This window comes from Seriola lalandi, unplaced genomic scaffold (genome assembly GCF_002814215.2).
Source record: "Seriola lalandi dorsalis isolate HSWRI2012SDOR001 ecotype SW California unplaced genomic scaffold, Sedor1 jcf7180002054577, whole genome shotgun sequence".
Classification (NCBI taxonomy): domain Eukaryota; kingdom Metazoa; phylum Chordata; class Actinopteri; order Carangiformes; family Carangidae; genus Seriola; species Seriola lalandi.
Window position 1 is genome coordinate 464286 of NW_019525130.1, and position 17535 is coordinate 481820.

At 39.3% G+C, this 17535-nt stretch overlaps 1 protein-coding gene across 2 annotated transcripts; it reads right to left on the bottom strand.

Moving 5' to 3' along the window:
* Window positions 1–910: 910 nt before the first annotated feature.
* Window positions 911–17287, bottom strand: cunh21orf91 (chromosome unknown C21orf91 homolog). Of its 2 annotated transcripts, none has more exons than XM_023417782.2 (5): window positions 17180–17287; window positions 15291–15421; window positions 6313–6819; window positions 5269–5331; window positions 911–3651 (listed from the first exon to the last, which is right to left on the bottom strand). In XM_023417782.2, the coding sequence occupies exons 2-5, from the start codon at window positions 15415–15417 to the stop codon at window positions 3479–3481; spliced, it is 870 nt and encodes a 289-aa protein (XP_023273550.1). In that variant the 5' UTR covers window positions 15418–15421; window positions 17180–17287; the 3' UTR covers window positions 911–3478. The 2 variants fall into 2 exon arrangements, with proteins under 2 accessions (XP_023273550.1, XP_023273549.1); XM_023417781.2 differs by having other exon boundaries at window positions 15291–15424.
* Between the last annotated feature and the right edge of the window lie 248 nt (window positions 17288–17535).

Sequence of the window (17535 nt, forward strand, 5' to 3'; positions counted from 1 at the left end):
GTTGGCACGTTCATTGGTGGGGCACAAGCTCGTCAGGGAGTGAGTCACCCACATAACTGTTATGACTCATATCGTCAGGTATGTGTTTGTTGCAATGGTTGCATCCGGGGATGTATTTTTATCATAAAATGTGAAAATAGTAAAACTAAGTTTGGACTTACACATGACATTCTTTACTTTTACTCTTTAGTGTGAAGTTTGTAAGATGGTACAAATTAAGTGTATGTCGCTAATGTAATAAACTAATCTCTAGTTTAACTGCTGATTACTGTGGGAAATCATTAAAGTCGGATTCTCCCTTTCCAATTCTGCTGCCTAAAAACTACAATTCATGTTACACAAACGATCTAATAATGGCTTGTTCCTGCCTTATACTTAAGGGAGGGTTTCAGACATTCATAAATTCAGACATTTATGATATTGTTGACTACAATAATTCTGATGTTTGGATTTACTATAAGAGCCCATAACAAATCCATTAGTTTCCCACAAGAACATAGAGTGCATATTTCCCGGAAGTGGCACTCATTACAACTTGTAAACGTTTTTTTTTTGTCCACAAGGGGGCACCCAACCTCTATCTACCACTGCAACCAGCACAATCTCCCAGTTTGTTGAGTCCATCTCAATGTAAGTCAGCAGTGGAGTCGTTATCAGATCAAGTGTTGGTGAAATTTTCACTTTCCTGATGTTTGCAGTCATTTTGTGTTGTCATTGTTGTCAATATTCATGAATTTATTGTTGAACATAAGTTGTCGCAGGTGATTGTGAGGAATTGCTGCTTTATCCTTTTAAACAAAATTTTCTGTAATTACTTTTTTGCCAAGCATACATGTGGTATAAGAAAAAGTATCTGTCATTCTTTTCCATGCAGTGGCCACCGTCAGGAAAATACCAGCATGTCAGAGTATGTAGTAAAAATAATTTCATTTTATTGGAACAGTTTACAAAAAATACAAAGTCACTTAAGCACATATCACACAGCCCGTGTAATGTTCATGAACACACACAATAAATAGAATGTAAAACATCACACAAAACAAAAAATGAAGTCAAGTCCAAAAGGAAGGAGGTGAATGTCTAACAGGTATGCTTACATCTCCAGTAAAAGATAATGAGACTGCCAAAATAGACAAACAAGAACAGGCAGCCTGAATTTTCTGCTGAGCAGAGGCACAGGCCTAGGCATGTTTCCACAGTATACAAAAACAGACAGCATTCATATTTAAAACACAAATAAAAACCATACAACTGAAGACTGGAGGACTAGAATTTTGCATCAAGGACCAGTAATCTGAATCTCTCAAACACTCAAGCACACTAAATACACATCCAAATAAAACTGAGATAGAAGTTTAAAATGGAGCTTAAACTTTTAACTTTAAACCCTAAAGGGGTCAAATACATTTAATCTCTTACAAAGAGAGAGCAAAGAGATACACTGACAATGCTGAGTTTTTCTAAACATCAATCTGATTATAACCTTGTGTTTCCCCAGCTTATTATATGCGAGTAGCTCTGATCTCCTAGGAGAAAAACTCAGATAACTAATATTCTTTCAGATAATTTCTACTTAATAAGGCTTCTGATTTATTTCTCTCTTTCTTGCATAGGGTTCCTGAATAATGAACTAACCACAATAGTAACTGTTAATACCATTTGTCTACTTTTGTTCCAAAAAAAAAAACAAAAAACAGGGACTTTCAGAGGCACAACAGACCAAACTGTCCCATTTGTATTGCTGACATCAACTAGGGCTCCCATACATAAATGCAGGAGAGGGGGCGACATAAGTTAACACTGAACATGAAAAAAAATTAAAAAGCAAAAAAAAAAACAAAAAACATAAAACACACACAGTGTTCTAGAGAACAAATCATTTCCATATTAAAAATCTATAGTTCATTATTACACACACTGAACCAAACACAGAAGTAAACCACTAAACCACATTTTAAATCGGTTTGGTATTGCATGTTGCTCTGTAATCTAAGTCAAATGCTTGCAATTCACATGTGAAACATAGAACAAATACAGACTTTGGTTTGGCAGCTGGGTTTTTCTTTCAATAGTGCTCATTCAGTGTATAGCCATACATGTGACTTGTGCTTGACAGCTATACCACAGACAACAAGCAGCTATGATTTACTAAATATCAAGTAAATCTTACCAGCAATAATAATTATAAACTCAGTGTTAAAAACAAAATATTTCTCATCTGTAAGTATATTAACTGATATTTCCACTTGCTGCTTGACAACCAGCTGTTACAAAGTATTAGTTTATGGACACTCCCAGATAGTCACAATGACCCCAATGAAAAAACCTGCACATCTATTATAGCCTTGTTAATTTCACACACTCACTTTGTCGCAGTGATGCTTTAGGTTCTTTCTTGTCTTGCACTTGCTCTTTTCCAAAGAGTACTTGATTTCAGTTACATTTTTTGTAACAATTTTTCAATGTTTTCCATAATATTTCTATTATTCAAAAGAAATGCAGATAATTTGTGTTAGTATGTATAAGTATTTGCATTTTGTCAAGCAGATGTAGCCCACTGCTGTTGATTCTATCTGATTAATAAAATTGCCAACACAAGAGGACCACTGTTTTCGCAAACTATCATGTCAACTTTGGCAGTTGGAAGGCCAATCAAAACTCATACTCAAAAACTCATGTTTCTGTGTGTAGCTGCATGAAAAAGCTTACACCTTGTTAGCGCTTTACATAAGTACAATAATCAAACACTACTGCTGGCAGTGGCTGATGGTATGAATATGATGGAGACAATCCGACTAATCTGCATCAAGTGTTCGCCCATGCCATGTTATAAAATATTCTAACTAACTTCTGACTGGCTCACCACCTTCTACAGGAAACCACAAGATAGCATATGGAGGAGTATTACACAGTGCTAAAACCCACATTTGAATATCCACGTTTGACATAATCAGAAGAAAAACTAAAAATGTATCTACAGAAAATGAAACAGACCAATGAAATCTAAAATGATTGACAGCAAACTAAACAAAAAAAAAAAAGCCATCAGCAACCGTCCATGTGAAATTATTTAGACAAACTTTTCAGTCTGTGTTTAATTAAATCTTAAAAGGTATTCGTTAAGGAACGTGTCCAGTAAGGACATGTCCTTATCTTGTACTGGAGCCAGGACACCTGGTACTAACATGCATCCTGGGTACTTGGGTTGGGTGGCGTTCAGGTCACATGTCAGACCAGCAACTTGTTTTAAACTGCACACCAACATTAATCCTTGTATCATCACTGCAACCACGAGAACGGAGGCCTTGTTAACCCAGCCCTTAATGCTGCTCTAATGCAGAGCTAACAGCTCAGTCACCATAGTGTCGTAGAAGTCACTCAGTATACATAAAGGCATTTTTAGTCTCGCTGCAGCCAGCATGCCAAAGTGTTTGTCGGCTTCCTCCCAGCAGCAGAGACAGAAGCCCCACGTCACACCTCACTCGACAGGGCCGCTGCTGCTGCTCGCCTTGACCCCTGCCCTGCTAATGTGCAGCCAGGGCAGCTTGGCACAGTTCTTGAAGAGCTGCTCGATGGCAATGTGACGCACGTGCAGCTCTGATGCTAACGAGTCTTTTTCCTGCACAGCCACAGTCAGCTCCTCGAACACCTCTGTGGAGGGAGAGAGAGGCAGAAAATGGGACTCAGCATTTTCTTTCCCACACAAGGTGAACTTATACACAGGCAAACAAATGGGAGAAACAAACAAAGCAAAGAAAATCAATAATAGTGATTACTGAAGGAGCAGAGGGCAAAGACAACATGACAGAAACAGAATCACCTTAAGACACCCCCCATGAAAAAAAAAATCTAACTGACAGCTTTAGTCAAGGACAGTGTTATGCAGCATTTAAACAAGTTTATAGACATGGAAACACTTCCACTATAACGTATACTGTGGATCATAAAATCCTGGTGAGTGTGGTCCTCCCTGAATCATTTAGGATGAGAAATAACTTCCCCATCTGCTGTGAGTAAAGTAAATGAAAATATGTGAAACTGACTCATCTCCTGAAGACTGAATGAGAATGTGCACACCACACACCCACTACACATTGATCTGGTGGAGGACATCTCACATTAACGCATGTGATTTCCCTCTTGACACTGGCCAGATTAATAACTGGACTCATCCGATAACTCACACTCAAAAACTAGAATGATCAGGGTGTCAGGGAAGCAAGGAGTGTGCCAACCCTCTCACAACAATAATCTGTAATGCTTAGGCTACATCATCCGTCTCATGGTGCAGCGGGTACTAGACCTTCCTGAGGTAAAAATAAAGCTTCTGGTGTTTGTAGCTTAGCTGTTACTGTGTGAGGCAAACAACAGGCCTAACTGGTGAAGAATGCAGTGAACAGACAGGCAGGGTGTGCATGAGCGAGCACTACACAGTGCCCAATTCAACACAGCTGATCACATGGAGGGACATGATGTGTTGAGTAGACAAGCCTCCCAGTCTTTGTTAGCCCCTGCTTTATTGAGTGAGCTCAACTCAGACTGGGCCATGCTGCAAGTTGACGCACTCTTTACTCATTAGGGATGGGTACCACAACCTGGTATTAAATTGGCCCTGGTATCGATGCGCTCCAACGTTCTGCTTTCGGTACTGGAGAAAATAAGAAAATAGATTGCCTGTTTGTTATTGCATCATAAAACCAACTGTCTCTGATTCAGACATTCGTCTATGATGCATTTTCACTGTTCCCAACACAGTGGTGATTTAGGGGCTGCAGGCAAAGTACTACACATAAATACTACTACTAAAAATACTGTAAAAAGTCTAGTAGTAAATCATTGTGTATTACATTTGTTTTACATTTCCATCATTACAAAATCAGTCTATTGTAGTTTTTTTTTTGTTGTTGTTTTTTTAAACAATGCTATTGAAGTTTGCTACTCAAGAATGTTAATTGAGTGCATATAATAAAATAAAGCAATGTTTATGTTTTAAAAATGTTTCTCTTTTGATAAGAGTACCGTTCAAGTACAGCATCGATAAGCAGTATCGATAAGATAAGTAGTACCATTAAAATCTTAACGATACCCATCCCTCTTACTAATGGAGCTTTTTCCTGAGGACACCGAGGATTTCATGTGGGGATTTATTAGGGATGAGAATTATAGATTCAACATGACAAACACAAACAACATTCAATTTAAATTATTGATGATTGAGGCTGTTGAACTTGTTCAGACAGTGTGTTGAATGTCAGTCACATCACTTACTTTGAATCTGCATCAGTAACTGGGCATTCAGCTGATGAAGCTCATCCACATTCATTTTAGTCACTAAAAGAAGAAAAACAATGTATTAGCTAGGATGAGAGTATTTCATTGTGTCATTTAGCCACTGTTTATATAACGGTGGCAGTCAACTCGTGTAACCTTTTCATGTCTCAAACTAGATCATTTGGTATCATTTCTGTAGATTATTTTATGACTAGTTCCTTTAATTTGTTCATGACCTTTTTAAAACTACTGCACGCAGGAGTATTTTGAGCAATATCAAATGGAAAGTGTTATTTCATTGAGGTGCTGCAGGAACACTGAGCTGTTTACACACAGAACAAAGTGTCATCACTGTCTGCAACTGATGCTCCTAACCAGCTGTTAACAAAGTAACAGAAAACCTAGAGCGATGGCATAATCATGAAACACCCCAAATTATAGTTTCCTGTACATTTGCATGTTTAGGATTTTCAGAGCAGGGAATGCTGGAAGTTAATGATGAGGTACAGTGGAGATATACACACAAATAAATGCAAACCATGCACCTGTGAAATGCCTGTCATCTTTCGTTTAAAAGCTCAGAATTTGAATTGGGGCCATTTAGAAAGCTCTCATCACATTCCTGCAGGATCTGTAGTCATAAGCAGCTTTAGTAGTGACAAGATATGAAAGCCAAGGACACATCTCGAGGTTATAGGAAAATTAACTTTTCTCTGGAGAGATCACAGCAAAGAGGAAGATGAAGGACACACCAAGGAAAATGTATCTTCTGTTTTGTCTGCAGCCTTTTAATGAAAAAGTGCTCTGAGGTTTTAGAAGTCTCTGGATAGCAAAGATCACACTGAACAGGGTGAGACAAAGAGGAGAGTTGGCATAGTTTCTACACTATCCTTCTTTCTAAAGAAGAAATAAAATAATAATAATAATAATAATAATAATAATAATAATAAAATCCTTCCCCTCACCTCAAATTGCACACTGATAAAAGAAAAGTTACTAAAGTTGTGGGTAGAAAACATAATTCAGTTTAAATGTGCTCACATTCGTCTCTGCTGTGGCCATGGTGTATGAGCTGCGTCTGTCCTCCTCCTGACGACTGGCTCCGGCCGTGTAGTCCAGTCATGCTGTCACTGGACCAAACGTCAGATTGTGACTCCTGCAGCAGCCCGAGCTCTTCCGCTGTGTGGCACTCCAACATCCCCATGGTGTAATCAGGCAGCCCTGTTGCTTTGCCCGTGTCCCAGTGGGGTGTGTAGCGGGGCACCTGGGCGTCTGACTGGGGCAGCAGCTTACGGTCACTCTGCTGGTTGTAACAAAGAAGCTTGGTCCCTCGTCTACTGAGGCTGTTGGAGGAGACAGAGTCTTTGTTCTGGGCATACTGGATGATGCGGTTCAGTTTCTGACTGAGGGCCAGCTTCATGCCCTCGTAGGCACTTCGGGAGACCTTGGACCGTGACAGCTTCTGATTGGCGATGAGATGACATTTCTCAAAGCAGTCTCTGTGGCCACGCAGGGACTTTGAATGCAACAAGGTAGCAGAGGAGACACCTGCATTCACACAGACAAAATGCAGTGAGTCAATAGGTCAAAGTTATGAGTGTAAACATACAGTGATCTCTCAGAGATTCCTAACCCATAAATAGTACATATACATACATACATACATACATACATAAATATTTCACAGGAAATAAAGCAGTCATCTGAACAGTGAGAAACAGAGCACTGACCCATTGAACTTACCACAGAAAATAAAAATACACTAGTATGAAAGCTATCTAAAACTGACTGAGCTATTTCCCTGTGAAAGCTGCTTAGTGTGCAGTGGATTAACCAGTAGAGTGTGGATAATAGATTAACCCAGTCTCAATGCAAACACATGGAGCATAAATGTAAAAATTTCACTGAGCAACATAAGAGAGGAAGGTGCAGAGAGTGGTTTCTTTTCATATGAAGCAGTGTTTCATTCCTTTATATACCTGTTCCTGTCTAACAACATTACAAAATTAATACAATTTTAAAAAGTCTGCACTTTGTCTGTTTGTTTATCCTCTGTAAACACATACACAGGATTTAACAAAGGATGCACCTGGGTCTCAAAAGCAAAACAATCCTACCCCTTTCATCAAACAGGAAACTGTAAAAACGACTTCAGTTCCTGGCTGATGTTATGTAATTATGACTACATTCCTTGGGAGTAACACTATAAAGAAGAGAGGTAATGTTTCCTGGATCCAGTCAAAACAGGTCACAGTGTAATCGATTTAACTTGCACCAAAGAAATTAAGACTGGGCAAGTGGACCAAAACTAAAATAACCTCTGAGTAAAACGGGCCAGAGCTTGATAAACAAAGGGAAGCTGAAGGTGAAAGAGAATGAGAGTGAAAACTGTTCAGCAGACGAGGTTAAAGTGACAGCATTAGTGTGATGGGCTTCTTCTCACGGCCTGTATTTCTCAGCAGACGGACATACATGTTGGAACCTGAGGTGAGGAGATTAGTCACTGTTGTCTGTAGATTTAACAGCTCATTTAGGTAGCTTTACCTCACATGCCTCTTTCAGCGCTTTACCATCAGACGACAACGTCTGGTCCACACGTCAACCCTGACACCACTTGACCACAGGACAGTGAATACACAATCACACAGAGCCCTCATACCTAGTGTGGTCTACATGACATTCTTCAGGTTACACACACACAAAAGAGATGGGGTTTTGGTTTCCTTTCACACACAGCCAATTCCAGTAGAGTCAGTAACTGACAGGCCGACAGGCTCTAAACAATACAGGAAGCACTAAATTAGTTTCTTTCTTCAAGTCTTAAAGATTCCTTGATCAAACAGATTTAGTTTTAACAGTAATTTACTGATAGTCACAAGAGGACTTGTGCACAAAAGACTTTTTAAAAACAACATTAATGGAAAGGCTGATGAGAGGAAAGACAAACTATTAATTGTTAAGGAAACAGAAAAGAACACAGCTACAGCACAGTTTTAAAGAGAACAGCTGTACTGCTATAAGCATCACTTTAATAAACTGGCTCAAGGGAGTTTAAAAGTTATTCCGTTTATTTAACTGGAGGTGTAAGAATAGAGGGTGTTGTACATATTCTAAAGCCTTTTAAGGCAAATTTGTTATTTTGACTTGACACGAGGAAGAATGAAGAGTAAAATCATCTTTTAGTCCAAATTTGCTGTGAGACAGTTTCTTTGTAATATTTCTATGCGCATACTGCCTAATGAATGGCCAATGAAATGCTCTACTAATGCAGCAGGAGCTTTCTGCCTATCAAACAGCCATGTTATAATCCGATCCGTCTCAGTCTTTAGACTACCACAAAAACACACTGGCTACCACTTGCCTAGCACAAAAATCATTGGCCAACAACCAGGGCAGTGCACCACCAGCCAAAGACCTCACTCCAGCTAAGCAGCTTAGCACTACTGCCTTTCATGGCTGCATACATACGTGTAGGCACACACACTATTCACTGGAGGTGAGTCGGCATTGTTCAGCAGTGACAGCTACAGACATGAAGCACAGTAACACTGACGACAAGTGAGCCTGTTTTTTCCTGCTCTATTGTGAGGAAGGAGTCGAGGTTAGTCTGTGATTCAGTGAAACAGTTAACAAAGATAAAACACGGACACAAACTTAGGTCTGACGAGCGTTTAGGAAGACTAGTGGAGGAACAACAAACCTCAGAGACAGACTGAGGACTTTTAGGTTGGATAGTTATAGCCCAGGAAACTCTCCCAACACAATGCCATAACAATCCTCTGACCTCCCTCTGCTCGATCTAGTCCTGCTCTCTAGTTATTGGTCTCAGTTTTATCATTCATCAATTCAACTCAGATGTCCTCTCTGCAGACTTCTGGTTTTGTGGTTGACATCATGGAAAGAGCTCTGCTTCAATACTTAGAACTGTGTTTGTGGCCTTTATCTATGTCTCCAGAAAGTAATATGCTTTACATTCATGTGTAACGAAAAAAGAAACACGTTTTTGTCTTGCCTGGAGCAGCCATGTGCAGATTTCTGTTTTTACTCTGAACAGTATGTTTGTGTCTTGTTCTTAGCAAGGACACTCCATTCTTGACACATTTCAGAGACTGTATCAGGGACAAGTGGGACAGAGGTCATCTGTGTTAAGGTGTCAAACAGAATTGCACGATAACACTTGGAGAATGTGTTGTCAGCAGCTGCACAGGCCAACTTGGACACCAACATAGAGCTCACATGAACAACGGTGAACTCAGTGACATGTCAATTCAAACCATCTGTTAACCAATGCAGACCCTGCACAACCTTCAGACAAGCTGCCATTACAGAGGTGCAAAAAAACAACACTTCCTAAACTGAAACTCAACAAATGGTATACCATCTGCTTCAGCCTGTAGGACACCTGAGGATTATTCTCTCACACACACACACACACACACACACACACACACACACACACACACACACACACACACACACACACACTTCCACCAACATGGTGTTTTCAGAAGCACATGTTGGCATGTCAACCTACTTTAGGAAAACACATAATCGCATGTGACTGTCTGAGATATATATATATATATATATATATATATATATATATATATATATATACATATATATGCTCTCATATATGGTATATATGCTCTCTCCAAATGTCTTAATTTGATTTCCAAAATTAGTCAATCATAATGACAGACTTAACATAGGATAACTACATATGGTTGATCTAAAAATGTCATCATAATAAATCAAGCTAATCCTGTCAAAACATTGAATACCTGTAACCTGTATGACAATCACCTTTTATGGATTATAAGTAAAACATCCGAGCCACTTATGAATAGTTCCGTTGGGAACAAACACATTTTAATCAGTAATTGACAGACGTATTTGCTTGTTTTAATGCTCTCAACCTTGAAGAATGTAATATTCTGTACAGAACTTTATGAAATTGTGTTTTTGGAAAACCCTTCACAAATAAAGCTTGATTATCATTATAATTAGTTAAGTAATAGCTCAAGAATGCCTCTGTTAGGGCTGCCTTCAGATACAGTCAGTGACAATGTAAACTGTATTTTTGTTTAAGTCAAATCTCCAAAGCTATGAAGTTATTATTGTGAGCAAACATGAGTAAATCATCAGAAGCAAGAATATGGTTCAGATATAATAATAATAAAAACAATACTAATAATGTTAAGTATGAAATATTTCAGAAATCAGGGAATAAACTTTGCCCATAGAAGGGAGTAACCAGGGATAATCAACCAAGCAATATAAGAATAGAGAGCAAAGCAATGAGACAACTGTCCATTAATAGTATTTTATATTGTGTTAATAATACTGATAGTTGATTCTGCCTCCTATCCTGCCTCTTTTCCTCCCTGGTGTATCCTACAGCACAGGTACTGTACAATGAAAATGATAAATATCTGATTTCCTGTACAGAAAAGGTAGTTGCTGACATTGACCAGAGATCACATTCAGTGGTTTAGATTGGAAATGTAAGTAAGTTAGTTCAGAACTTCACAAACCTGTGGTGAAAAATCCAATTATTTCAGGGCTGTAGACAATAAACGATAAACCCCCTGAGACTATTTATTTATATTTGCTGGGCTAATGAGGATTATACAATTTGAAAAAGAGGCTATTTATTCAAGCCAATGATAGATTCACATAGTAAGCAGCCATTATACACAAACTATTATAGTTCTAAAACAGAGGGGATCAGCAAGGTGGACCATTCAGTAGGTTCAGAAAATCTCTGGACCCTCACTGTGTTCAATCATACAGCTGCCACAGGCAGAAACATAATTAGGCCTCTCTATACACCCCAGGGTGGAGAGTTCACCAACAATGAATGAGCTGTTTACAGAAGCGGGCTACAATAGTCCCTGTTGAGCAACAACCAGAATCAGCACTGACTGCAGCATTCCAGCCTCTCGCTGTAGGACTTTTCGTTTTTTTCACTCTGAACTCAGCTGGTAATAATACCAAGCCTCGGCAAAAAGTCTGTCTGAATTATGTAACGGAAAAGGAATGGTACAGGGGTTTTACTGCTCAGCAGACATCTTCTCTGACAAGCAGCCAGAGACCAAAAGTCCAATAAAGGAAAACTGTGTGTGAGGCTGGAGGTTACAATACTTTCATATCTATCAGGTGTTTACAAAGCACAGCTTGTCACATCCAATAAGACCAGTTCATTAACAATAGCCCTTTTCTGGTTTCAATTATACTGCACTGAGCAATCAGATACAAACAACAGAGTCTGTTGAACATGTGACACTGTTATTGATACCACATATGGCCGTTTTTGGTGCAAAAACCTAACTGTGTGAGCTACTTCCTGTGTCTTTCTGGTGTTTTTGACTAACATCAGTACAAATAGATAGTAGACAAATTTTTATTTAAGTGTTCCTATAATATGACGTTTGTACATCAGGTATAGTGTGTGTTATTGTTAACTAACTAACTAACTAACCAACTAACTCACATATCTGGCAAAACAATACACAATATATAAAAGTTGTGCACATTCCGATTTGAGTTTGTTTACCCGTGCAATCTACACTCCACTGCACCTGCTAGCCTTAGGTCGATGGGAGATCAAGCTCTCTTGGCTACAGAACAGTTATCAAATAATCTTTGGTATCACAGGCATTGTAAGGGTTGGGTTTGGTGTCAGGTTTCTCTGAGCAGTCATAAAGAAGGCATGATTAAGAAATTTCCTCTGAAATATACTGATTCCTTCAACTTGAAACAGTGAGATCCCCTCCCAAGAAAATGAACAATAACTGGAAACTGGCTCTGGGTGTTTCGGTGTGGGACATCTGTGGTTCCCTTGTTCTCTACTGTACTGTGTTGACGCTCAAGGCTGTGTGACCATGTGTAGTACACAACTCAGATCGCGCAGTAAAAAATATATACGAAAAGAACGGTCTGAAAGTAAAAAAAATGCCCATTAAGGCAGTGTTTGAGCAATATATAAATACACACAACTTCTATTTGGTGCTTTCTGTTGGAACCAGCGCATGCAGGCCAAAGCAGTTTCCTCAGGAAACAGCCACTTGGAGGTACAACAAAGGCTGCACATCCTGAACATTCATCCTGCTTCAAACTGTGCTAAACGCTTTCACCACAAACGGCCTTCACAGCTACTTCTGAACCTGGTGGTCCTGTGGGCTGAAATCTTGGTGATAAACAACTCTGCACCCTGTCAACCACATATTGCTCCAAGCTCATATATATATATATATATATATATATATATATATTTATTTATCTTCTAGGCAAGTAGTTTGCATTATCAGTGGATCTTAGTGTTGCTTTAGTTGATGCATGTAACTGCCTAACTTCAGCTGAGTACTGTGTGAGTCAGCAGCTGACAGTAAAACAGACAAGTTTGAACATCCCCGTTCACGCAAACATCTAACCAGAGCTCAGGGAGATTGTGGGTGGAAATGAATCCTTAGGTATAAGCAGTTAACCAATAATGGGCCTGCTGCATTCTGCTGTGACAAAGTTACACCAACTGGCCAATTAGAGCTTAGGCATTATCACACCAATAATGTGCTCAAAATTATTTTAAAATAATAATAAAAAAAAAAACTTTAAAAAGGGGCATGAACTTTAGCTCACTTGTCATGAGAAATATAACATAACATCTGGAACTCATCAATTACTTACATTTAATTATTAATTTATTTTAATGATTTTCAATAATCTACAATTCTGACAGGTGTGGGGAATCTAACAGACGCCGCAGTTTCTACACCAGTCAATCAAGATGTGGGGAATTGTAGATATTCTTTAGTTTGGGGTGATGACATTTTCATAAACAGTTCTAATAATTTACTTGATAATTTTGTTCAAAATCAGTTGATGCAGACAGTCGTAAACACAGAAGGCATTTATGGATGACACAACCATGATTCATGCATTGCAATATACTCTCCTGGTTTAAAAAAAAAAAAACAAGAAGCAATTCTGCTTCTATTGCTTCTAATAAATATTCAAAACCAGCAATGAGCAAAAAAGCAATGAATATTCAGCAGCAGCAATTCACCCTTGAGATGGAAAGACATTGGGAGGCTGTGTTTTTGTGCACAATGAGATCTGAAGTCCATTCCCTCTGCTTCATATTTTTTGTACTCTCTGTCTCCATGTGTGGTGATTGGACTTTTGCTCTCTTCTCCTTTAATGAGGGATGGCACAGGATGAATGGGCCCTGTGGCTATTAAGTCTACACGAGCAGTCAGCAGGCACACGGCTTGGCCTTAGATTCACCATGCCTAAAGTAGCCACATGCTGCTTGGCAAGCAAACCTCCCACCAATGAAACACTCAGCTGCATCAGAAACACGTGCTTGTCTGTAAATCCCCTCCTTTTCTCCCCCCAGACCCAACAGTTACATAACAGCCACTTCATTGCCACACAGAGGCTACATCAAAACCTGTACCCCAAAGAAGCACACAATGTTACTGATGCAATTTGATAAGTCTTATCTGACAAAGGTATCTCAGTTTTGTCTAAAAAAAAATGAAAAGCTTTGCAGGGGGGTACTTTCACAAATGCCCTCCCAGCTGACTTCCTCCTACCTGAACATAGCATCCCGGCTGAAACATTAAATGGAGCAGGCTACGACACCTCAACTGACCCAGATAAGCAACCGCTGCCTTTGTGAAATGTTGACATATTCCTCAAAAGTTGGGTTATCCCTTTCAAGATATTCACTGACTTACGCCTGAATAGGAAAGGAAAATATAGAAAGAGGTATATATAAAAGGTGACCCTGAAAACTGTATTTAGGTTTCAAACATGCAACAGTAGGCGCAGCATCCAGCTGCTGTTGGAGCAATGTGTAGACAAGTGGAACTAAGTCGTACTACATGTTACATTATTATACAGATCAATCATTTACTGAGGCCGTTTGTTTTTAATAAGCAGAAAGTCTTATCAGTTATATTTAGCTCTCTTATATCGCTCTATGTGCAGTAGCAAACCCAGGCTGCCACCTTCAAACATATTTAGATTATTTTTCTGCTGAATGAGGATTAATGATCTTGCTGGCTTCATGCATGTAAAAGTTAAGTACTATTCTAACAATGCTTGTCTGTATTGTTTGTTTGCTCAGTGGCTGAAGACTCACTGACAGACCACAAATAACAGAGTGATTAATCAATACCCACACATTCAATTCCCTTAAACCACAACAGAGCAGACCTATACATCTTTCATGCAAATCTATTCTTTTCTGCTGTCAACAGCGTGATATACTCCTCTGAGAGCTCTTAGTCAGCTTATATGATGCTGTTAAGCAAGTAACACAATCATACTCTGCAGAGATAAACACACACATTTCTCCTTTGCAGAAAAGACCCTTTGTGGATCTATGAGACAAGCGCCAGATGAGAGGCATATCTAACCCCTTCTGATTCCCCATTCTTCTTCAAATAGGCCACTCATTAATTAAGAGATGAAAAAACTTCAAACACATGCTCTTGAGTTAGAGTGGAACATCAAACGAAGGAGAGTCATGGTGGTCTGCTTTAGTGAGGGCTTTGGTCCTACAGGCCCGTTACCCTGCACATATATATTTTATGTTGTTCCTAGAGAGGATAAATGGAGTGCTTGTGGGCAGCAATTGAATGAGACATCAACAAATCCGAAAGGTTCTAACGCTCGATCACCACAAGTGCATATTTGCTATGATGGGAACTGATGATCAATAACAATCTGTAAAAGTGATTTACTGAGTGATCCAAACACTGCAGACGCTTGGCAGCTAAGACCAGGTCTGATCTACCTCCATATGAAGCAAGCCAAACTGCTGGAGGTGAAGATATATTTCATCTCTGAAATCTCATCACACAGACACCAGTGAATATGTGTGAGTGTATATTCAGGAGTTAAAAAACGTGGAGAGGTCACACTGTGGTTAAAAGTGAAGAGTTATTTTTTTCTTCTTTACCCTAAACAGCAAACAAGACAAATTTGCTGCAAATCCTGTTTCTTACCTTCAATGCTGAGTTCAAAGCAGACGTGGCAGAAAGATAAGGTCCCTGTTTCCGTCTCTAGCTTGCAAACACTGCAGATATTGTCATCGTTCAGATCGATGTTCACAAACTGCTCCTCTTCATCCATAGTGCTTCTGGGGAAAAACAACCAGTGACAGAGAGCACATGGCTAAATACCAGGAGCATGCATTAACTTCCAAGCTCTTTTTTTGCTAATTAGGTCACACTTTCAAATAAACTTATTAAAAATGCAATTTTGGTAGTGTCAGTGGGGGGAATATTTTCTGGTTCATACTATTTTTGGTGAAGAATACAGTGAAAGAGGCAAGACAGTGTCCCTTTTTTGAAGATTTTTATTTATTTAATTTAGCATTTTTAGCCTTTACTGGGGGCAGCCATAGTGAAGAGGCAGACAGGACACAAGGAGAGAAAGAGGGCTATGACATGCAACACAGGTATCTGGCCTGAATTGAAACATGGATGCTGCGATCATGTGGCATGAGCTGTAACCATTCAGATACCAGGATGCTCTGTCAGTGTAATTTTTAATAATCTTAACACAATCTGATGTTATCCCAGCACAGAAACAATAACTATACAAACATTAGCAGTCACCTCTTAAAACAACTTATTGCTGTTTGCATATCTATTCTGAGTTTAGAGTGCAAGCTACCCAGTGCCTAAGTCTTGCTGCTAAGAGTCTCTTTCCAGTGGAAGTCAACCCAAGTACAAACATTTAGACTGACATGCATTCAAAATATAACTGTAGGAAACATGTGTTCAAGCTGTATGACCTCCTTAACTGGTAAAAAGCATGAACTGTCAGAAACAGCTTTAGAGGTTAAAGGAAAGATAAACACCTGCTCCGATGTAGCTTTTCCCATAAAACACAGTAATATTGGTGTCATTGTGACAGTATCATATCACAGATCAGAAGAGGCCATTTTGTGGTTTGTATCAATCTTTTTTTTCACCTCTTATCAGAATATGCAGCACTGCACAGCTTACTGCATATACAATGCTTTTAATTGCATTTGGGAAACTAGGGATTTTAGTAAATCTGATGTATCTCTTGAAAATTCATATTTTCCAACTTTACCAATTACATTAAGAAAGGTCTGAATGTCCTTTGAGGAAATTAACCCCACCGTGACAACCAGGGGAAGACAAAAACCTTTGCCCCCAATTTTTTTTCGAATACAAAACCCATTGACACCCTCTCTTGTTGCATGGCACAAATAATGATGCAGGGCTCCGTCAGGTCTGAGTCATATTGAGAGCTCCACTTCCCTGCTGTTCTCGACAACATGAAAGTCAGAGGTAGCACCGACAAAACCATAACACTTAAAAAGACTTCTATAACTGTACGTTATATTATCCGTATTCACAAGCTTTCAGAGCACCACGTCTAAAAGATTAAAGTTAAGACACTATAATACTGCTCAGTCTTAGGTCTATTAGTAGACACTTTACGGTGGCTCATGAGAACAGCCAGTGATGGCAGTAACGGGGTCGAGTGCTCCAATTCCTATTGAACTTTTCACTTCGTTGGATTCACATATGTAGTTAACAGTCGCCACTGCGTTTATTTCTCCTTGTCCGCAGTTAAAACGCCTTACGGCCTGTTGAATGCTACTTCGGCTCTAGGAAATATGTGCAGTAACCCGAGTCTCTCTGTCTCTCTTCCTCTCTCTCTCTCTATATATATATATACACCGTTCAACAAATGCCTGCTAACAAGAAGTTAAGCTAGCAGTACACTGGCATCCTCCTCCGAGTATTCCGGTCTGGCTGATTCGTGACCGTTATTTGGCATTGTTAAACAGCGAGGTATCTAAACACATAAGGACGCGTCAGTTTTTTTAAGACACGCTTTCAATGAAACTCACCTTTATCGTTAAGAGTGTATCTGAGCACCTATTCCCTTTATGTGGACACCTCAGTCGTCTCTCGCCTCAGTAGGTACACAAACATCAGACAACACTACGCGTCACGGCAAATCCAGAGAAGCTACAGGAACCTCGCTCCCCTCTCAGCGGAATGATCCACTAGTTTATTTGAGGGGTGATAACAATCGTCATTTGTTTAATTATCGACAAATCTTCTCGTTGTAAAATACAAACAAACAACATATAATTAATTCTCTGTGACAGATTCACACAATTCATTCATGGTAATAGCTAGTTTCATTACACAAGCCACCTTTGATATTCGTAGCCGTGCGAACACCCCTACTGTTAAATGA

Coding starts and splice junctions, on each gene's coding strand:
- cunh21orf91 (XM_023417782.2), bottom strand. CDS start 15,417: ATGGATGAAGAGGAGCAGTTTGTGAACATCGATCTGAACGATGACAAT. Junction 6,820..15,290: donor CTTTGAACTCAGCATTGAAG/GTAAGAAACAGG, acceptor GTGTGAATGCAG/GTGTCTCCTCTGCTACCTTG. Junction 5,332..6,312: donor TGGCCACAGCAGAGACGAAT/GTGAGCACATTT, acceptor TTCTTCTTTTAG/TGACTAAAATGAATGTGGAT.